This window comes from Rhincodon typus, chromosome 40, assembly GCF_021869965.1.
Source record: "Rhincodon typus isolate 14 chromosome 40, sRhiTyp1.1, whole genome shotgun sequence".
NCBI lineage: Eukaryota > Metazoa > Chordata > Chondrichthyes > Orectolobiformes > Rhincodontidae > Rhincodon > Rhincodon typus.
The window spans coordinates 8,731,859-8,753,396 of NC_063371.1; the positions used below are offsets into that span (position 1 = coordinate 8,731,859).

At 44.3% G+C, this 21,538-nt stretch overlaps 1 protein-coding gene across 2 annotated transcripts in view; it reads right to left on the reverse strand.

The window, feature by feature from the left end:
• The window catches only part of LOC109936484 (leucine-rich repeat transmembrane neuronal protein 4-like), a 175,044-nt gene that overhangs the window by 120,269 nt on the left and 33,237 nt on the right, over positions 1 to 21,538 (reverse strand). The window contains exon 3 of one of the 2 annotated variants that reach the window (XM_048618434.1): positions 21,405 to 21,530. The exons of the other annotated variant lie outside the window; for it this stretch is intronic. Coding sequence (XP_048474391.1) covers positions 21,432 to 21,530 — 99 coding nt within the window. The 3' untranslated portion in view covers positions 21,405 to 21,431. The remainder of the gene's footprint in view (positions 1 to 21,404; positions 21,531 to 21,538) is intronic. 2 annotated transcript variants of the gene reach the window in all.

The following is a 21,538-nucleotide window of genomic DNA, read 5'->3' on the forward strand; positions in this document are numbered from 1 at the left end:
GGACCCTTCTTCAGAAACGTCAACTTTCCTGCTCCTCTGATGCTGCCTGGCCTGCTGTGTCCCTCCAGCTCCACACTCTTATTTATGTCTGGTCATCTTATTGCTGTTTGTTGAAGTTTACCTGGTGCAGACTGGTTGCCGCATATCCACTATTGCAATTCACAAAGTCCTTCATAGATTGTCTCAAATCATTTTTCGACATGTGGGGCTCAGAATGCTGGAGAAACTCAGCAGGTCTAGCAATATCTGTCGAGAGAGGTGTGACACTTCCTCAGAACCGAAAGATCTTGGAATAAAGGTCTTTTGCACTGAGCCTGTATACCATAGCCCTCTTGTTCCTCTTCTGCCTCTGTCAAAAGTATAAGTCAAACCTATTTTGGCGATCACGAGCAGTGGACTTGTGTGTCTGTGAAGAGTAATATTCATAGTCACTCTGGTGTCTCTGAATTTTTTCTGATTCTTTCACTTTCCAAGTTTCTTTCTTTGCTTTTCACAACATATTGAGTCTCACTTTGCCTCCTCTGGCCTTTCTACTTCCTTACTTTTTTTTTGTCTTTGGGAGCCATGATGTGGAGACGCTAGTGTTGGAAGTCAGAAGTCAGAAGTCACACGACACCAGGTGAGAGTCCAACAGGTTTATTTGAAATCACAAGCTTTTGGAGCACTGCTCCTTCGTCAGGTGAACTGATTATCATGATTGATCCAGAGACCTAGGTTTGGGGGACTCAAGTTCGAATCCTGTCACTGCAGATGTTGGAAGTTGAATTCAGAAAAAAATCTGGAATTAATAGTCTAATTATGGCCATGAATCCATTGCCAATGGTCATGAAAAACCCATTTGGTTCACTGATGCCCTTTAGGGAAGGAAACAGCCATCCTTAACTTGTCTAGCCTCCACGTGAATCCAGACCCACAGCAAAGTGGTTGATTCTCAACTCCCCTCTGGGCAATCAGGGATGGGCAATGAATGCTGCCCTAACCAGTGATGCCCAGATCCTATGAATGAGTAACTCCACCCCCCCGACTCTTCTGTTTACCTTCTGATCTGCCTAAGTTGCCTTCACTTTTCCAAGCTCGGGAATTGACTTCCTCGTGCCATATTCTGGGTCTGTCTCCCATATTGAAGGGTTTGAGCTGTAGGGAGAGGCTGAATAGGCTGGGGCTATCTTTTCTAGAGCATCAGAGACTGAGGGGTCACCTTGTGTTGCTTTCTAAAACCATGAGGTGCATGGATAGGGTGAATAGCCAAAGCCTTTTTCCCAGGGTACAGGGAGTCCAAAACTAGAGGCCATAGTTTATGTGAGAGGGGAAAGATTTAGAAGGGACCTAGGGGCAGCTTTTTCATGCAGAGGGTGGTGCGTTTGTAGAATGAGCTGCTCGAGGAAGTCGTGGAGGCTGGTAAAAAAACAGCATTTAAAAGGCAATTGGATGGGTCCATGAAGAAGAAGGATTTAGAGGGATATGGGCCAAATGCTGGCAAATGAAACTCGATTAATTTTGGATATCTGGTCGGCATGGACGAGTTGGACCGAAGGGTCTCGTTCTGTGCTGTACATCTCTATGACTGTATTCCTCTGAGCAAATGAAACAAGAGATGCTTTGACACGGGTTGGTTGAGGGTGGGGTAGACGGGTTGGTGGAGGTGAAGGTGGCCGTCGGGGAGAGCAGGTTGTGGTCGGGCTGGGGTGGTCGGGCGAGGTGGGTCGGGCTGGGGTGGTGGGGGCAGGTGGGTCGGGCTGGGGTGAATGAGTTGGGTGGTGGAAGGGTGCTCTGAGAACTGAGGCGTACTGGTGGGGTGGAGTGACAGGAAGGGTTCACCCTTAACAATGTCCAACATAGTGCTACTCCAGCCGTGGCACGTATGAGATGAATATCTGCTGCTTTCTAGTTTGCAAAATTCTTTTCATTTCAGGTGCCTAGGTTCCCCCCACCCACCATCCTCTCTGCTAAAGTCCAGTCTCCTGCATGGCCCATGAATCTAGCAGAAAGCACTCCTGCTGCTGCATATTGTCCCTGTCTCCCCTCTCACAAAGATGGTGTCAACAGAGCTGTCCAACCCAATGTGATATCGGAGACCATCCTCTGAACCAACCTGGCACATGGCCCACTCCCTATGATTTGGGCCTAAGCTTCTCCTGCCTTTTGATTTGGGCCTGGCTGTACACTTCTTTATATTGCTAATCATTGCCCATACGTCTCAGTAACAGCCGAATAAGACACAGACAGGCCCCTACAGCAGAATTTAAAGTTGTATCGATTCAGCCTGAGCATTTATTAGAAGGCCCAAGAGCACCATTATGCACCGTTGTCTCTCAGTTGTATTAAAAGAGATAAAAAGAAGCAAAAACCTTGCATTTATACAGCTTCTTCAATGGCCTCAGGATAACACAAAGCACTTTACAGCCAATTAAGCTCTTCTGAAAAGGTAGTCACTACTGTTAATGTAGGGTACTTGTTGGCAAACATCCAGCCACATCCCACAAAACAGCACTGAAATAAATGCATGGATAAGCTGTAAGCCATAAAAAGATTCTTGCCGCTGAACATTTTGTCTGGTCTGTTCAGAACACATGCAAGGAAGCCAGTTTTAAGAGGGACCAACCCATATTGTCTGAGACGCAGAGTACTGTTTGTTTGGTGAGTAGACTCTAATTGATTGTGACAATTCTGTGGAGGATGAACCCAGGGGGACGGTCAGACTAAGGCTTTGGTTTGGATTCAAAATAAACCAAGAGCGATCAAAGCCCACTTGGCAACCATCCAGCATCAGACTGAAGGATCAATAACAGCTGAGGGAACTGAAAACAACTCCTCATCTTGCAACAAGATACCGTGTGCAGCTGAGGGGCTGACATTTCACCGGGCACACAGCACCTCTGACAGTGTGGCACACTCTCAGTGCTGCATGAAAATTGTCAGCCTGGATCTTGGGCTCAAGACTTTGGAGTGGGATTTGGAACCCACCCACTACCTTCTGACTGAATAGCAAGAGAGTGGACACTGCCTGGATTTTCTCGAAAAAGTGCTGTCAAGGAATTCAAGTTCATCTTGTCAAGTCTAAGGATGTTTAGCATAGATTCTGATTTGCAAGGGGAAAGCTCTTGAGCCAAATACTGCAGAAGCTGAAAAACATGAAATTAAAATTGTAAAATTGGCAGCATCTGCGAAGACAGAAAGGTCTGAGGTTAAACTTCTTACACAAACTGGTTCTGATGGAAGGTCTTTGAACTGAAACATTAACGTGACTTTTTTTCCTCCCCGTGTCATTTATCTGACCTGATTCATTTGGGACTTGTTCCAGTGAGAGTAGAGTTGTCACATTAAATTGAAAGTATTTTGGAAGAGCGTGCATAGAGTTGTGCAGCACAAAAACAGACCCTTCAGTCCAACTCATGCATGCCGACCAGATATCCTAAATTAATCTAATCCCACTTGTCAGCATTTGGCCCATGTCCACCTAAACCCTTCCTATTCATGTACCCATCCAGATGCCTTTTAAATGTTGTAATTGTACCCGTCTCCATCACCTCTTCCAGCAGCTCATTCCATACACACAGCACCCTCTAACACCTCACTTGGTGAATATCCTACCAATAGTGTGGAGCTGAACTCACAAATGCCCCATGTTCCTGCAGGTTAAGTGCTGAATGATTTGTGTGAGAGCCGCACTCAGCTTTCCTGGATCCCAGCCTGTACCGCTGTCACCTGACTGATAGCGTTTGGTATCTGTACTACTCTTAAGACTGCTGTGCTCAGCAAGTTTGTTCCAACTCTGAGTCTGCTGCATCTCTCATCTTCACCTAAACAATGAATAAAAGTGGTCTGACTCATTAAAACACGAAGGTAAACATGCTTATTATCACTCTGTAAACTGAAATAAAAAGGACTACCGAGTTTGGTTTGAAATGTTATGGCTGTCCATACCTTTGTGATCAGGTAAACAAAGGACCACACTGTCAACAATAACCCAGAACCAAGGACAAATAGAATACTCAGCTTTTATGCCTTTATAAAGGAAAATGAATCGCTCAGCAATTGATATACAGTGTTATGTACATCCTGTTTTACAAATCTGAAGATTTGATATCTGCCCTTCCAGAGTTCAATAATGGGAGGATTATCAGCAGCTTGTTGAGTGGGAGTCTTGAACAATAGTGTGGATTATTTGTGAGCCACAACTGGGAATTTGAGACATGATTGCCTGGAACCTTTTTGTGGGCTCTTCACTAAGGCAGATCTAATTTTAGAGAAACTGCTGAATTCTTAATTATCTCCACACAAGGGTCCAGCAGCTTTGCTCCCTCTTTACTGCCCAATTAACTTCTTTTAAAGCATGTCCGCTACACAGACACTGCCAAACTGCACGTCCCCTGCACTCTGCACAGAAAGCTTAAGTCTTTGACTTCTGAATATTTGTCTTTCTGCCCTGAGAGTAGAGAGAGGTGAGACAGCTGCTGTTCTGTCCTGTGCACTGACTAAAATGGTAAATGAAATACTGCAATCGAAGGGAGGGATGGGTGGTGAGTATGATGGAAATGGAATGTGATGATGAGCACCCTTGTGTCCATGTATTTCCAGGTGAGGCTGATTTTTATAATGCACCCACTCCCCTGTTGTCACCATTGTCAACAGAAGACCATAAAGTGGAGAGGATGTCACCCCATTGAGCCTCAGGCAGCCACCATGGTTGATCTTCAACTGCTTGCCTCTGCCCTGTTCCCATATCCCTCGACTCACAAGAGTCATACATCAACGAAGAGGCTCTTTGGCTCGACACGTTTGAGCTGACCTACCTACATGAATTTCCAGCACTTGGCCTGTAACCTTGAACGTTTCAAGTGCTCATCCAAGTACTTATTTAAAGGGAAACCCTGAAAGAACTGCAAATGCTGGAAATGAGCAACAAAAACGGAACGGTCTGAGGGTTCTAAGGAAGGGTCACTGGACCCAAAAGGTTAACTCTGATTTTTCTCCACTGATCCTGCCAGACCTGTCGAGCTTTTGCAGCAATTTCCGTTTTTGTTACTTTTTTAAAGGTTTGTGTGGTCTCTTGTCTCGACCACCCTCCCAGGAAGTGCATTCCAGATTCCCAGAATCCTCTGTATGTGACACCTTTTCTTCATATCCCCACAAAACCTCTGCCTTTCATGTTAAACCTCTGTTCCATTTATTGATCCTCCAACTCAGGGGCAGAACTGCTTTCCATTCAACCTGTCCAAGCCCTCATAATCTTGTACACTTCAGTCAGACCCTCCTCAGCCTTCTCTGCTTGAAACAAAATACCCTGAGCCTTTCCAGCCTCATAGCTCAAATTCCCTGAGTGTCTAAAAATCTGACGGTGTTTATCCTGAGTGCAGTCCATGACTGAGCCTTTAAAGTTCTCTGTCCTAGAAACTTAGAAAGCTTTGCAAGCCTCTGAGTGAAGATACTTGGCTTCATCTCAGCCCCAAATATCTGACCCCTGATCCTGAGACTATAGACCTTGGTCCTAGACTCCCCTGTTCAGGGGAAACAGCGTCTCAGCATCTACCTTCACAAGCCCTTGAAGAACTTTATGGGTTTCAAACTGATTGTCTTTTTTTCTACCTTTTGTGGCTGTTACTGGCTGGGACAGCATTTATCCCAACCCAAGTCTCCCTTGAAAAGGTGGTGGTGAGCCATCTCCTTGAACCACTGCAGTCCATCTGGTGTGGGGAGAGCCTCAAGACTGTTTGGGAGGGAGTTCCAGGACTTTGACCAAGCACCACTGAAAGAACAGTGATATGTTTCTCAGTCAAGATGGTGTGTGGCTTGGAGGGCATTTTGCAAGTGATGGTGTCCCTATGCACTGGCTGACCCTGTCCTTCCACCTGGCAGAGGTTGCAGGTGTGTAACATGCTATCGGAGGAGTTTTGGCTATAGTACCATAAGATATAGGAACAAAATTAGGCCATTTGGCCCATCGAATCTGCTGTGCCATTTGATCATGACTGGTACGTTGCTCAATCCCATTCTCCTGCCTTCTCCCCATAACCCTTGACACCCCTACTAATCAATAAACTACCTATCTCTGTCCTAAATATACTCAATGACATCCTCTCTGGGACAATAAATTTCTGGCTGAAGAGCTTCCTTCTTATCTCAGTTTTGAAGGTCGTCCCTTCACTCTGAGGCTGTGCCTTCAGGTCCTAGTCTCTCCTCCTAGTGGAAATATCTTGTCCAGGTCCACTCTATCCAGGCCTCTAGGTATTCTGTAAGATTCAGTCAGATCTCTCCCTCATCCTTCTAAACTCGGTCTGGTACACACCCAGAGTCCTCAACCGCTCCTCATATGACAAGACCTTCATCCAGGGATTGTGTTGTGTGTGTATACACACTGTTGCCACTGTCCATCGCCGGTGGGGGGGGTAGTGAGTTTCAAATTGGTGGATGGAGTGTCGTCATCAGCTCTAAGTTCCAGACAATCCAAGGTAATTCTGTTAAATATAACTCTTGCCCGCTTTCAGTTTCAGCAGCCTGAGCAACTTCCCTATTCATCGTGAGCAAGTTCACAAGTGTGCACGTTGGCATTTTGGTGGGATTGGCAGGACCCCACCATCAGCCTGCATTACATTGATAACTGAGCCTTAACGTAGGGAGATCTCTGCAACACCTCTCCCTGAACAGACTCCAAATGTGGCCTCACCAATGTCCTGTACAGCCTTAACGTGACGTCCCCACTCCTGTACTCACTTCACTGACCAATAAAGGCAAGTGTGCCAAATGCCTTCTTAACTACCCTATCTACTTGCGACTCTACTTTCAAGGATCCACGCACCTGCACTCCCAGGTCTCTGTTTTCAGCAACATTCCCCAGGGCCCTACCATTAATTGTGTAAGTTCTGCTCTAGTTTACCTTAGCAAAATGCAACAGTTTACATTTATCTCCACCTGCTACTCCTCAGCTTGTTGGCCCATCTGATCAAGGCCCTGTTGTACTCTGGAATAATCTTCTTCAACGTTCATTACACCACCTATTTTGGTGTCATCTGCAAACTTACTAACTATACCTCCTGTATTCACATTCAAGTCATTTATGTAAATAATGTAAAGCATCACACCGCTGGTCACAGGTCTCCAATCTGGAAAAAGCATCCCTCCACCACCACCCTCTGTCTCCTATCTTCAAGCCAATTTTGTATCCATTTGGTTAGCTCTCCCTGTATTCCGTGTGATCTCACCTTGCTAACCAGGCTACCGTGCAGAACCTTGTCGAACACTTTGCTGAAGCCTGTACAGACAACGTTTACAGCTCTGACTTTGTCAATCTTCTTTATCACCTCTTCAAAGAACTCAATCAAGTTAGTGAGACCCAATGTCCCACACACGAGGCCATGTTGAGTATCGCTAATCAGTCCTTGCCTTAACCACCACTGACATAAGGCTCATCAGTCTATTGTTCCCTGGCTTTTCCTTACGGCCTTTCTTAAATAATGGCACCACATTAGCCAACCTTCAGTCATCTGGCACCTCACCCATGACTGTCGATGATACAAGTATCTCAGCAAGGGGCCCAGCAATCTCTTCCTGAGCTTCCCACAAAGTTCTGGAAAACACCTGATCACGTCTCGGGGATTTATCTACCTTTATGTGTTTTAAGACATCCGGCACTCACTCTTCTGTCATGTGAACTCTTTTCAAGACATCTCCACTTATTTCCCCAAATTCCTTAGGTTCCATGTCTTTGTCCATCATAAATACTGAGATGAAATATTCATTTAGTATCTCACCCATCTCCTGTGGTTCCACACATAGATGGACATGTTGATCTTTAAGGGGCCCTATTTGCTCCCTAGTTACTTTTTTTGCCTTTAATGTCCTTACAGAATCCCTTTGGGTTCTCCTTAACTCTGTTTGCCAAAGCTGCCTCATGTCCCCTTTTTGTCCTTCTGATTTCCCTCTTAAGCATATTCCACTGCCCTTACTTTCCTCCAGGGATTGACTCAATGCCTGTACCTGACATACATCTCCTCCTTTTTCTTGACCACATCAATTTTTCTAGTCATCTAGCATTCCCTACACCTCCCAGCCATGCCCTTCACACTAACAGGCACGTACTGTCTCTGAACTCTTGTTGTCTCATTTTTGAGGCCTCCCACTTCCCAACCGTCCCTTGACCTGCGAATAGCCTCCCCCAATCAACTTTTGAAAGTTCCTATCTAATACCATCAATATTGTCCTTATTCCAATTTAGAACTTTAACTTATTGATCAGCTACATCTTTTTCCATAACTACTTTAGAAAACTAATAGAATTATGGTCAGTGGCCCCAAAGTGCTCCTCCACTGACACCTCAGCCACTTACCCTGCCTTATTTCCCAAGAGTAGGTCAAGTTTTGCTCCTTCTGTAGTAGGCACATTCACATACTGGATAAGAAAGCTTTCTTGTACACATTTAACAAATTCATCCCCATCCAAGCCCTTAACACAAATGAGAATCCCAGTTTATGTTTGGAAAGTGAAACTCTCTGACCATTACAACTCTATTATTCATTCAGATATCTGAGATCTCTTTATATATTTGTTTCTCAATTTCCCCTTACTATGGGTTGGGAGGGGGGGTGGTTGTGGGCGCTATAATACAGTCCCAACAAGGTGGTCATCCATTTCTTATTTCTCAGTTCCACCCATTAAACTTCACTGGGCGATCTCCCAGGAGTATCCTCCCTGAGTACAGCCTTAATGTTATCCCTAATCAAAAACTCCACTCCCCTTCCTCTCTTGCCTCCATTTCTATCCTTCCTCTAGCATCTGTAACCTGGAACATTAAGTTACCAGTCCTGTCCATCCCTGAGCCATATTTCTTTAATAGCTATGATATTGCAGTCCCATGTTCCCAACATGCCCCGAGTTTATCTGCCTTACCTGTCAGGCCTCTTGCATTGAACTAAGCACAGTTTAATTTGTCAGTCTTTGTCTTGTTCTCTGCCAAGCTGTTGTCTGCCTTGACTGTTTGACTTGCTCCTCTTATCTACTCTACCAGCCTTGGCCTTTTCTCTTTCCTCACTATTGTTTCGGTTCCCACCCCCCCACAACTTATCAGTTCAAAGCCTTCTGAGTAACACTAGCAAATCTCCTTCCAGTTCAGGTGGAACCCATCCCTCTTATATATGTCATTTCTACCCCTGAAAAGATCCCAATGGTCCAAGAATGTGAATCTGAGCCCCCTTGCACCAATTCCTCAGCTGCACATTCATCTGCTCTAACCTCCTATTCCTACTCTCACTGGCACATGGCACTGGGAGTAATCCAGATATCGCTGCCCTCGAGGATCTGCATTTTAACCTCATGCCTAGTTTCCAATATTCTTTCTGCAGAATCTCGTCCTTTTCCCTAACTATTTTGTTGGTACCAACTTGCGCAAATGACCTCCTGCTGGTCGCACTCCCCTTACAGGATATTCTGCACCCTCTCAGAGACGTCCTTGACCCTGGCACTAGTGAGGCAACACACCATCCTGATGTTTTGCTGATGGTTGCAGAACCTTCAGTCTGCGTCCCCAAGCTAGAGGGTACCTGATGACAATCGATCGCTTGGAACCTGACTTACCCCTCATTACAGTAGAACCAGTCATGGTACCAGAAACCTGGCTGTCACTCCTCTGAGAGGTTTTTCCACTCAGCCCCCTCCCCCATCCCCACTACAATATCCAAAACAGCGTAAAAACCGAAAGAACTGCGGATGCTGTAAATCAGGATCAAAAACAGAAGTTGCTGGAGAAGCTCAGCAGGTCTGGCAGCATCTGCGAAGAAAAATCAGAGTTAACGTCTCAGGTTCTGAGGAAGGGTCATCAGACCCGACACTGATTTTTCTCCAAAGTAACATACCTGTTTGAGATGGAGATAGCCACAGATGGGTTAATGTTAGTCGCTATATCTAGGCTTTTGGGAGAAAATATTCTTTTGTATACCAGTTGTTAAAATCTGAAGAGTAATCAGCAGTCCTCCTCCAGTTGGAATTGAAAGTGCACATTTCCTGAAGCTTCAATATGAACTTGGCGCTTAGACCCAGCTGAAGGCCATAAGAACATGTGATGTGAGCAATAAAGTTCAGCATAAAGGACAGAAATCTCAAACTGAGTTTCAGGTACAGTTGGCAGCATTTATGCCTCCTCATACAAAGCAAAATCATGGAAGGTTCTCCAGAAAATTATCAAACTCTTTGAATCAAAGGGCCACGATAGAATCAATGAGTATCAGGGGGCAAACTCTCTGGTGGTTAGTCATACCTGACACATTGGAAGATGGTCATGGTTGTTGGTGGTCAGCAATCTCAGCTCCAGGACATCTTTGTAGGAGTTCTTCACAGTAATGTCCTGGGCCCAACTATCTTCACCTGCTTCATCAATGATGTTCCCTCCATCTCAAGGTCCTAACTGGGGATGTTTGCGGTGATTGCACAATATTCGGCAGCATTCGCAACTCCTCAGACACTGAAGCAGTCTGTGTCCAAATGCAACAAGATCTGGACAATATCCAACTTGGGCTGACAAGTGGCAAGTCACATTCGTGCCACACAAATGCCGAGCTATGACCATCACCAATAAGAGACAATCTAACCACTGCCCCTTGATATTCAATGGTGTTACCATCACTGAATCCCCTACCATCAACATCCTGGGAGTTATCATTGATCATAAGCTCAACTGGACTCACCACATAAGTGCAGTGGCTACAAGAGCAGTTCAGAGGTTGGGAATACTGTGGCAAGTAGCTCACCTACTGACTCCCGAAAGCCTGTCCACCATCTACAAGGCACAAGTCAGGAGTGTGATAGAATATTCTCCACTTGCCTGGATGTGTGAAACACTCAAGAAGCTTGACACCATCCAGGTCAAAGCAACCCATTTGATTGGCACGACATCCACAAGCATCCACTCCTTCCACCACCAACACTCAGTAGCAGCAGTGTGCACTATCGACAAGATGCACTGCAGAAATTCACCAAAGATCCTCTCACAGCACCTTCCAAACCCACAGCCGCTTCAATCATGAAGGACAAGGGCAGCAGACATATGGGAACACCACCACCTTCCAGTCCCCCTCCAAGCCATTCATCATCCTGACTTGGAAATATATCAGCGTTCCTTTCCTGTCGCTGGATTAAAATCCTGGAATTCCATCCTGCATGGTATTATGGGTCAACCCACAGCAGGTGGATTGCAGCGGTTCAAGAAGGAAGGCTCACCACCACCTTCTGAAAGGCAACTAGGGACAGGCAATAAATGCTGGTCCAGCCAGCGACGCTCACGTCCCACAAAAATGAATAAATGAAACAAAACAGAGTGAGCATTTTGTGTTTGGTTCGATTCCTCTTCTGAAAGGACAGCGTGGTGGCTCAGTGGCTAACACAGCTGCTTCACAGCACCAAGGACCTGAGTTCAATTCCAGCCTCGGGTGACTGTCTGTGTGGAATTTGCACATTTTTCCCCCAACTCTGCATGGGTTTCCTCTGGGTGCTTCAGTTTCCTTCCGCAGTCCAAACATGTGCCGGTTAGGGTGGATTGGCTGTGCTAAACCGCCTATAGTGTCCAGGGAGTGCAGGCTAGGTGGATGAGCAATGGAAAATGCAGGGTTACAGGGATAGGGAAAAGTGTTGGGTCTGGGTGGGATGTTCTTCAGAGGGGCAGGGTGGACCTGATGGGCAAAATAGCCTGCTTCCACACTGTTAGGATTCTAAGAGGTCATCCCAGACTCATGATGTCAACTCAGGTTCTGTCTCAAGCTGTCAGACCTTCTGAGATTCTCCAGCATTCTGTGTGTTTGTTTGAGATTTCCAGCAGCTGCAACATTTTGCCTCAATTTAAGGATCACACAGGGGACTTTCATCAAAGACTTTGAGCCTTGCCGAGGATGTCACCTCATTAGTAGGATCTTTTAGGCACAGCAGCTCAGAATCTGCCTGTGCCAGTGTTCCTCACGCGCTCCTCAAGCAAGTTAATGAGTTACTTGTCTCGAAGAACATTAAAAAAAAATTGTGGGTCAGTATTTTCTTTTGTCGTCAGACTTGGACCAGTGCCATAAGTGAAAAGATGTCTTATGGACCGGACTTTGGTGATGTCGGCCAACTCTGCAGCAGAACAGGTGGGAAGCAAAAATCCTGCAGCCATGTAATATTTTTCACTGTCACTACATACCTCAAAGAATTTTACAGCCAGTGAAGTCCCTTTGAAGTGCTATCGTCGTTGCAAACATTGAAAATGCTGTAGCCAACTTGAATGCAGCACTGTGACCCCATTGTAACCAGATAATCCATTTCTAGTGGTGTTGACTGGGGTGAGGAGGTAGATATTGGCCAGGGAACCTGGTGATAACAGCTCTTCTTCGAAATTGTGCAGTGGGATTTTTCACATCAACCTGAGCATGTGCAAAGGCTGTGATGAAGAGTCACTGGACTTGAAACCTTAACTCCACAGGTGCTGCCAGACCTGCTGGCTTTGTCTAGCACCTCCTGTTTCTGTTGAAGTAGATAGCTCCTTGACTTTATGTCTCATCTGCAAGGCTGCACCTCTTTGAGAGTACAGCATTCCCTCAGTGCTTCAACTGAGAGTCAGCATGGACTTATTTTTGCATATTCAATGGGACTAACTTGGAAGGAAAACAAAGTTAGAAGGTTTGAGTATTGCTGTAGACCAGGCAGTAAACTGAACTCAATCAGAACTTTCCTCCCTGGTCCTGAATTCATGCAGCTAGATTGGATCTGTTGTCTCAAATAGTACTTGCTGCAAGTTCAAGACTTTGTATTTTTATAACCATCCCTTGCAACGGCAGGACATTGCAAGGCTTCATCATTGTCCTAATGCCAGAAATGTGGCAGCTCGTACATTTCACAAACATCCGTGTTGTAAAGGCTCAAATCAGTGATAGTTGAGGCATAAATACTTATAATGATACCAGGATTGAGTCCCCTCTCCTGTGCCAATGGATCCTTCATGTCCATCTCAGTAGGCATGTGGATCCATTGTTGATTATTTAATCAATTCAGCACTCTCTCAGTACTCCACATTTCAACCTGGAGATGCATTCACCTCCAACTGAATGTAGCTTATACCCACTACCCAGAGGTTCTGCAAGTTTCCATTGAGCCTGACAGCTCCACTGTTCTTCCTCTGTTTGGCCGAAGAATAGTCAGTTAGACTTGTTAGAGGGAGCTTGACTTCATCCTGAACCTCCACACTGACCTGACCTGGTTATGTTTGCCAACACATTTGTCACAATTTAAGCAGTTTCAGGGCCCAAAGGATTCAACAAGAGCAGGTGTTGTATGGGCTGTTCACTCTACAAAGCAGCAAGGTTTCACTGAGCCACTTCCCTCCAAAATGATGCCATCATGGTGTCAGATGATCAGACTCTTAAAGTTACAGTCCAACACATTTACGTCAATACACAACAGCATTTTGATGAGAAAGAGCTCTAATCATCATTTGCACATTTGCCACACTTGATCTGGGATTGCTTTATGGTCAAGGGGCAGGTTTGAAACAACTCGTATATAAAACCCTCCATAACCCAAAAGACTCTGTTGGACAGTTGATTGAATATGCAAAAGTCAGCTCTGAAGAGCTTATCAATGCTTTGAGTCCTCATGCTTTTGGCAAGTTTCTGTGCGCTAAAATTGAGCATTACATATGTTTCATTGTCTGGCAATTTTATACTCTTGGGGGGACTGAAATGAATTAATGTTTCTCTACAGCTCTTGTCATTTTCACCGGTGGTGCTGGCAAATTAAGTAGGAAGTGCATGCAAAACTGTGGTTGGAAATTGATATATTCCCTTCTGAGCTCTGTAGCCTGTTTTCAAATCCAGCCAGGATTGGCTGTCCTTCTCTCTCTCTCTGATTCTGATGGCGTTAAGGTTGGACAAAGTAAAGCCAAGTCGATAAGTTGCCGAGGTCACTTACTGAAGTCTAAATGGCCCCCAGGGACAATCGGGTACAATACGAGAGTGCAAAGGGTTTGCAACAGGGTGAGAAGGTGGGTAGGTGATTGATCGAAAAGTGCACCAATGATATGAGGTATTAAATGTGAAACACGCAGAGCAAAACATCTCTGAAATAATTCCTGTACATTGTGTATACTGCGCAGAAAAGATGATTTCCTGAATCCATGAGGATTGTGATTGATGTGCGTATTGCAATGATAATAAATCAGAATTAAAGAAATGTTTAAACCCGCACATCAATAACACAATTAAATTACTCTCCATAAATTTAATATCGATGGACTCTGAAGCATCTAAAAACATTACAAGGCCACCAGGGGCAGAGAGCAAGTGCATAATGGACACAAGGCAATACCGCAGCACTATTATAGACTGGTAGCTTCAGCTTCATAAATCAGTATCACAAGTATCATCATTGCTAAGGAAAAAAAAATGCTTGCCTTCATCCTGAAGCAGTGCAGAAAACCATGACTTTGGCACTGACCTTCCTGCTCGGTGGGTTTCTGAGTTTCATGTTTGTATATACCCGTGCATTTTAGAATATCAATTAGCTTTCTGCGAGGGAGAGTGTAAAAGCTGGCATGATTTATATTTTGCCAGATGGCCTGAGTGTACTGTTAGTTTTGTTGCGTCTAACTTCAATGAAGAAGAAATTAGGAGCTTCCACTGTCAGTAATTGAAGAGAGGCCTTGCTTCAAACAAATCACAAGTGACCATAACTTGTCATTTAAAAAGCAGAAAACATTTTGCCCTTGAAATGACAGAATCTAACATGTGAACCCGGCTATACACGAGTGTATTTATACCACAACGGTGACCTGCATTTAGTTAGCACCTCATCTAGAGAAAATAACAACCTGAAGCTTCACAAGGGCATCACTCATCAGATACAAGTCAACATGGAGCCAAGGGAGGAGATATTGGGAGAGATGATGAAGGGCTTGAGGTATTTTTAAGGCAGTAACGAGGTGAGGAAGGGGTAGAAATTTCAGGAGGACTTTGTTTCATCATGTTGGAGGGGTGGGGTGAGGAGGAGGGTGAACAGTGGTGGTGCCGCTCCTCTGGACTGAAAGGTCTGAGTTTGAGTCCCGTTTGAGTTTGAACCTGTCTGAACACTTGGATTAAAGTTAACGTTTTCTTTTAGATTTTTTTTCAGAAACATAAAAGAAGGCATGGCTCGCAGTCTTGTAAAAGGACATGCGAAAGAAATAGGAGGGAGCCCCTGATGTTCAGCTGCTGATTAGAATGGACATTCAAGGGCTCAGTTTTCCCAGTAGAAAGGGATGGACGAGGAAGGGGAAGAGCAAACCAGGATTTGTGAATGACTGAAGGATATCCATCAAGAGTTTCTGGGAGGCAAACTTGTTCCCGCTTCAGAATGTGGATTGATCCATAGTTCCACACTAGCCTCAACTGAGAGGGTGAAGCGAGTGGGTATTGCATAGAGGGGCAATGTTGGAAGAACAGAAAGGATTGTAGGGCTGCTGGGGTCGAGAGGGGTGAGGAGCCGAAGCAATTTAAACACAAAAATAAGAGTTTTAAATCTGTGGCTTCAGACGACTGGGAGTGAATCACAGGAGTGGACCAACAGAGACTGGAGAAACAGAGATAGGTACAGAAGTAAAGGACTCGAGACATGAGAATTGGTGCTGGATTAGGACCTGAGTAGAACAGATTTCAATAAGTTGAAGTTGGTGGCGGATAGGACACAAAGAGGGAATTGGGAGAGTCAATGTTGGTCTTGGCATCAGACATGCTAAGGTTAGAGTGAAAGAGGCCAGTTTGAGGCTCGATGATAGAATGGAAATGAAAAATGCAGTTCAAGTATACCTAAGACAACATGGATACGAGCACAGATGCATTGTCCGAAAATCAACGTAATTAAACAGCTGGAATCTTGTAGAATTACTGTCTGAAAATTTGCAGTTGTATGCATGTCAATATTAGTCCAATTATGTCATTGGAATATTAGCATCCAAACACTGTATGGATTTGACTGAAATTCCATTTCCCGCTGTTGTAACTGTGGTATTATCTTAAAGAACATTAGAATAATTTTCATGAAAAAACTTGCATTTATTGTTCAACAGGCAACATGAAGATGTTCACAAACTAGCACTCACAGTGTGCCACTTCAAGTCTCATATTGCAGCACTTCATGCCTTGGAAATGTTTTTTGAAAGGATGAACCTTTTTAATTCCTTCTGTTCATATGGCATCAAACTTAGAGGAGGAGTGGAACTATTTAGTTTTCTTATTGAAAGAATGAAGTCTTTTTTGGCCATGACAGAGGTGTATTTTTGTTGAGAACTGACAAACATGGCGCAACACTGACGCAATTCATATCAAAACGCGTCATTGAGTGAAACTTTCAGCTGCCTTGTTGATTCACTTTAATGACTGTAACAGTGCCTTAGTGACTGATGTAAAAGTCCAGTTAAGCTGGAGTAGGATTGATTGCTGAAGTGAAGATATCACCTAGTCTTGGAGAGCTTTACACACTGTATTTTGGACATTTACAATCCTCGCTCTGAATTCTTGCCTGTTTTTCAACTTTTGGCATTATGTTTCTCTGCAGTCTTCCCCTCTCTGTCACAGTCTCTTCGTATACGTATCTATCTCCTATCCCCTTCCCTCTTTCTCTCTGTCTCTCTTTTGTCTGTTCCTCATCCTATCCAGTTCTGTCTGTCCACCCCCCTCTCTCAGTCTCTTCACTATCAGTTTGCTTCTCCATCTGTCTGTTGTTGTTTGTCACTGTTTCTCCAGTGTACCTTTCAACCTGTCTCTCGGTGTCTGCGTGTGATTGTCTCCTACCTAACTTTCTTTCTCCTCTGTCTCTGTTACTCAATCTTTGTTTCACCTCTTGGGTCAGTCTGCTTATTTTGCTGTTTTAAACCATCTCCTTTTATCTCCCTATTTGGGTTTCCTCCCTTTGTGTTCCTCTGCTTCTCTGTCTACTATCCTGTACTGCTTTGCTTCCCTCTTGTTCCTTTTCTGAAACTTTTCACCATTGGTTTCACTCACTCAACAGCAAAACTTTCAAAATTGATCCACCCAGTCACCTTTTGACAAGTGCAGAAATCACTATGGCCTGTTGAGCAATAATTAAACCACACACAGGAGGAACAACAGAAGATGTAGTGAAGGTTTAAGTACTTAGTTTGCATCAGCTCTGGTAACCTTCGACAAGTCTGCAATAGCTTTCAAGAGATTGCATACAATCCAGATTTCATGAATAATGTGAGAATGGCCGGACAAGACACAAAGCAGTGAATAGCTGAGAGTGACAGAGAATGAGTGAGACAGCAGTGCAGCCCTGAGAGATTTCTGCATTGTCAGAGATGCCATCTTTCAGGTGAGAGGCTAAACTGAGGTCCTGTTTGCCTGCTCAAGACATAGAAAATTCTCTATTCAAAAGAGGAGCATGGAATTTCTTCACAGGGAAGAGTTATACTGGACTTGGCAATCAAAGGGATGACAGATTTAAAACAGAGCTATGGAGGAATTAATTCTTTCAAAGGATCATGCATCTGTAGAATTCAAGACTCAAAGTGTGGGATAATGAATACATTTAAGGAGCACCTAGGTTTGTTTTTAATAGTGATGGATTAAGGCGTTTAAGAGAATGATCAGTGAAGAACATTTGAGACCAAAATGAAATCAGCCATGATAATTTTAAATGGCAGAGCATGCTTGAAAGGCTGAATTACCTACTTCTTCTCCTAGTTCTTCTGTTCTTTAATGTTGATTGTGTTCCTGTCCCCACAGATGCAGCCAAACCTACTGGGTTTCTCCAGCACTTTGTATGTTTATTTCAGATTTCCAGCGTCCGTGGGTATTTTGGTTTTAGTGTGGAATTTCTTGCATGTTCTCTGTCTTGCTCTCTTCTCATCTTTCAGCATTTCCTTCCCTCTCTTTCTCTCCAACTCTCCCATTTGTGTCTCATATTCCTTTCTCTCATTCCTTTGCATTTCTCCCTGTGTTTCCTTGCCCTCTTTATGTCCCTTGTCTCTCTCGTTCACTTGTCTGTCCCCCATCATGCTTTCACTTTCTTCTCTGTCTCTCTTGCCCCTTCATTCCTTTAGTCTTTTACTGCCTTTTCATATCCTGCATGGAAACTGAATTATGCATGCTCTCTGGGAAGCCATTACAGCCTTGTAAAAGATGACGGGAGCCAAAGCAAACTGAATGTTTCAACTCTCCTTGCAGCTGTGTGTGGTTTATCTGTTGCTCAACAGGGCAATAGCGAGTTTTGCACTTGCCAAATGATGATGGAGAGAATCACTGTTGTATCAGACAGGCCTGTTGCAGATTCCTGGCTTTGACTTGGGGTTTCTAAGGCTATCGAGGGAGAAATAATTTTCAAGCAGACATCTCTCAGTGACAAGACAAGCAATCTACTTCGAACGCATTTGTCTTAACTACATATTTGCCCAATAGTTGACGTACTCTATTAAAGAGTAGACAATCAGATTTTTGATGAGTTTTTAGAATACAATTTCTGCTTCAGTTTGTGCAGTTAACAATAATTGAGCACACTCATTCTTGCAAATAAAAAAAATTCCACAAGCTATCCCATCACCAAGTAACGCTTTATTTACAAAAGAACAGCCTTTGACTATCATACTGCCTCTCACGGAATCGGGCATTCAGGAGTTCAATATCCCTGACACTCTGATTTTTTCCTGTAACCTGAAGGCCACGATATAGAGGGGATTAATTATAACTTAAGTGGACAATTATGATGGTGAAATGAATGAAAAAGTGGCAAGTGTGAAAAATAAGAAATCACTACATCTTGAGAGGCAATTCGCTACATCTTTAGCCACCCTCCCTCCTGATTTGTTCGCACAGATTCAGAAAGCACATGAAAACGAGATAAAAATCTCTTCATAGCTACCCTACAGCTGTTAATAGCTTTTCAGGGAGTGATGCTGCTGCTATTTTGAGTTCATGCCTCGCTCCACAACTTAAGGTGAGGCTAATGCTGAGGGTGGGATGTAGGAATGCAAGTGTGCTATTCACCCGCTTGGAGATAGTCCAGCCATTCCGTTACAAATCAGCTGATCTGTGCTGAAATAACTCTGCAGAGGCCAGTATCCTGTCACAAGTCACCCTTTATACATTCTTTGACTGCAGCACTGTGTCTCACTGAATCAGACACTCAGGCGCCCCATATCTCTTGACAGCCAGGGCTTCCTGATTGGACCAGTTTAACAGCCCCAGTCAGTGAACTCATATTCTATGAAGTCCAGCTGGCTTACATTGTTGCAATCACTATATTTGTCTTCATTGCAAATACTTGTCTTCATTCCCCACCAAACATTTGCAGCCTCAATTTCCAAAACTTTCAATTGGCTCTATTGCAAAAGCTATAGCATGTAATTATATGTTACATCAAGAACATAACAAAGGACTCTCACAGGAGCCGTAGCCGCTAAAGCTTGCTCAGAGAGGTAGGTTTTTAGGAACAACCTAAAGGAAGAAAGAGGAATGACGAAAAGGAGAAGTTTACCAAGGGAGTGCTGCATTGTTTGAGATATTTTAAAAAATTGGACCCAATTCCCTGCCTTTTAACGTGGATATTCCCACGGGAGCATCCAATAAAGAGCAGGGAATTCTGCCTCTGTCCTGTGAAAATAGATAAGTCCCCTGGGCCGGATGGGATTTATCCTAGGATTCTCTGGGAAGCTAGAGAGGAGATTGCAGAGCCTTTGGCTTTGGTCTTTATGCCGTCATTGTCTTCAGGAATAGTGCCAGAAGACTGGAGACTAGCAAATGTTGTCCCCTTGTTCAAGAAGGGGAGTAGAGACAACCCTGGTAATTATAGACCAGTGAGCCTTACTTCGGTTGTGGGTAAAGTGTTGGAAAGGATTATAAGAGATAGGATTTATAATCATCTAGAAAGGAATAATTTGATTAGGGATAGTCAACACGGTTTTGTGAAGGGTAGGTCGTGCCTCACAAACCTTATTGAGTTCTTTGAGAAGGTGACCAAACAGGTGGATGAGGGTAAAGCGGTTGATGTGGTGTATTTGGATTTCAGTAAAGCGTTTGATAAGGTTCCCCATGGTAGGCTATTGCAGAAAATACGGAGGCATGGGATTGAGGGTGATTTAGCGGTTTGGATCAGAAATTGGCGAGCTGTAAGAAGACAGAGGGTGGTGGTTGATGGGAAATGTTCATCCTGGAGTTCAGTTACTAGTGGTGTACCTCAAGGATCTGTTTTGGGGCCACTGCTGTTTGTCATTTTTATAAATGACCTGGATGAGGGCGTAGAAGGATGGGTTAGTAAATTTGCGGATGACACCAAAGTCGGTGGAGTTGTGGATAGTGCGGAAGGATGTTGTAGGTTACAGAGGGACATAGATAAGCTGCAGAGCTGGGCTGAGAGGTGGCAAATGGAGTTTAATGCGGAAAAGTGTGAGGTGATTCACTTTGGAAGGAGTAACAGGAATACAGAGTACTGGGCTAATGGTAAGATTCTTGGTAGTGTGGATGAGCAGAAAGATCTCGGTGTCCATGTGCATAGATCACTGAAAGTTGCCACCCAGGTTGATAGCGTTGTTAAGAAGGCGGACAGTAATGTTAGGTTTTATTGGTAGAGGGATTGAGTTTCGGAGCCATGAGGTCATGTTGCAGCTGTACAAAACTCTGGTGCGGCCACACTTGGAGTATTGCGTACAGTTCTGGTCACCGCATTATAGGAAGGATGTGGAAGCATTGGAAAGGGTGCAGAGGAGATTTACCAGGATGTTGCCTGGTATGGAGGGAAGGTCTTATGAGGAAAGGCTGAGGGTCTTGAGGCTGTTTTCATTAGAGAGAAGAAGGTTAAGAGGTGACTTGATAGAGACATACAAGATGATCAGAGGATTAGATAGGGTGGACAGTGGGAGCCTTTTTCCTCGGATGGCGATGGCTAGCACGAGGGGACATAGCTTTAAATTGAGGGGTGATAGATATAGGACAGATGTCAGAGGTAGGTTCTTTACTCAGAGAGTAGTAAGGGCGTGGAATGCCCTGCCTGCAAAAATAGTAGACTCGCCCACTTTAAGGGCATTTAAATGGTCATTGGATAAACATATGGATGATAATGGAATAGTTTAGGTTAGATGGGCTTCAGATTGGTTTCACAGGTCGGCGCAACATCGAGGGCCGAAGGGCCCGTACTGCGCTGTAATGTTCTATCTTCTATGTTCTATGTTCTATGCCATGCATTTCACCCTCAAACTATAGCAGCATGAAAAATAGATTAAGTAGTCACTCATCGCCTGGGGCAGTTCATGGGATCTTGCTGTGCATCGCGCGGCTGTTGTGCGTGGCTCGCATAATTGCATTTCAAAGCAGTTTGTTGAAACCAAAGTGCTTTTAAGACATTTCTGATGGACAGGATAATAATGCAAAACATAAATGCAAGTTTTTTTCTCCATCTTTGCTTGGACCTACCTCCTCACCATTGAGTTAATTATTAGGTTATTCGCATAAAGGCTGCAAAAGGCCATCCATAATCACCTCTAGAATAGAACAGAGAGCTCTCGTGTATTCATCCACCCACTCCCTGCCTGAAGTGCTCTGAAAAA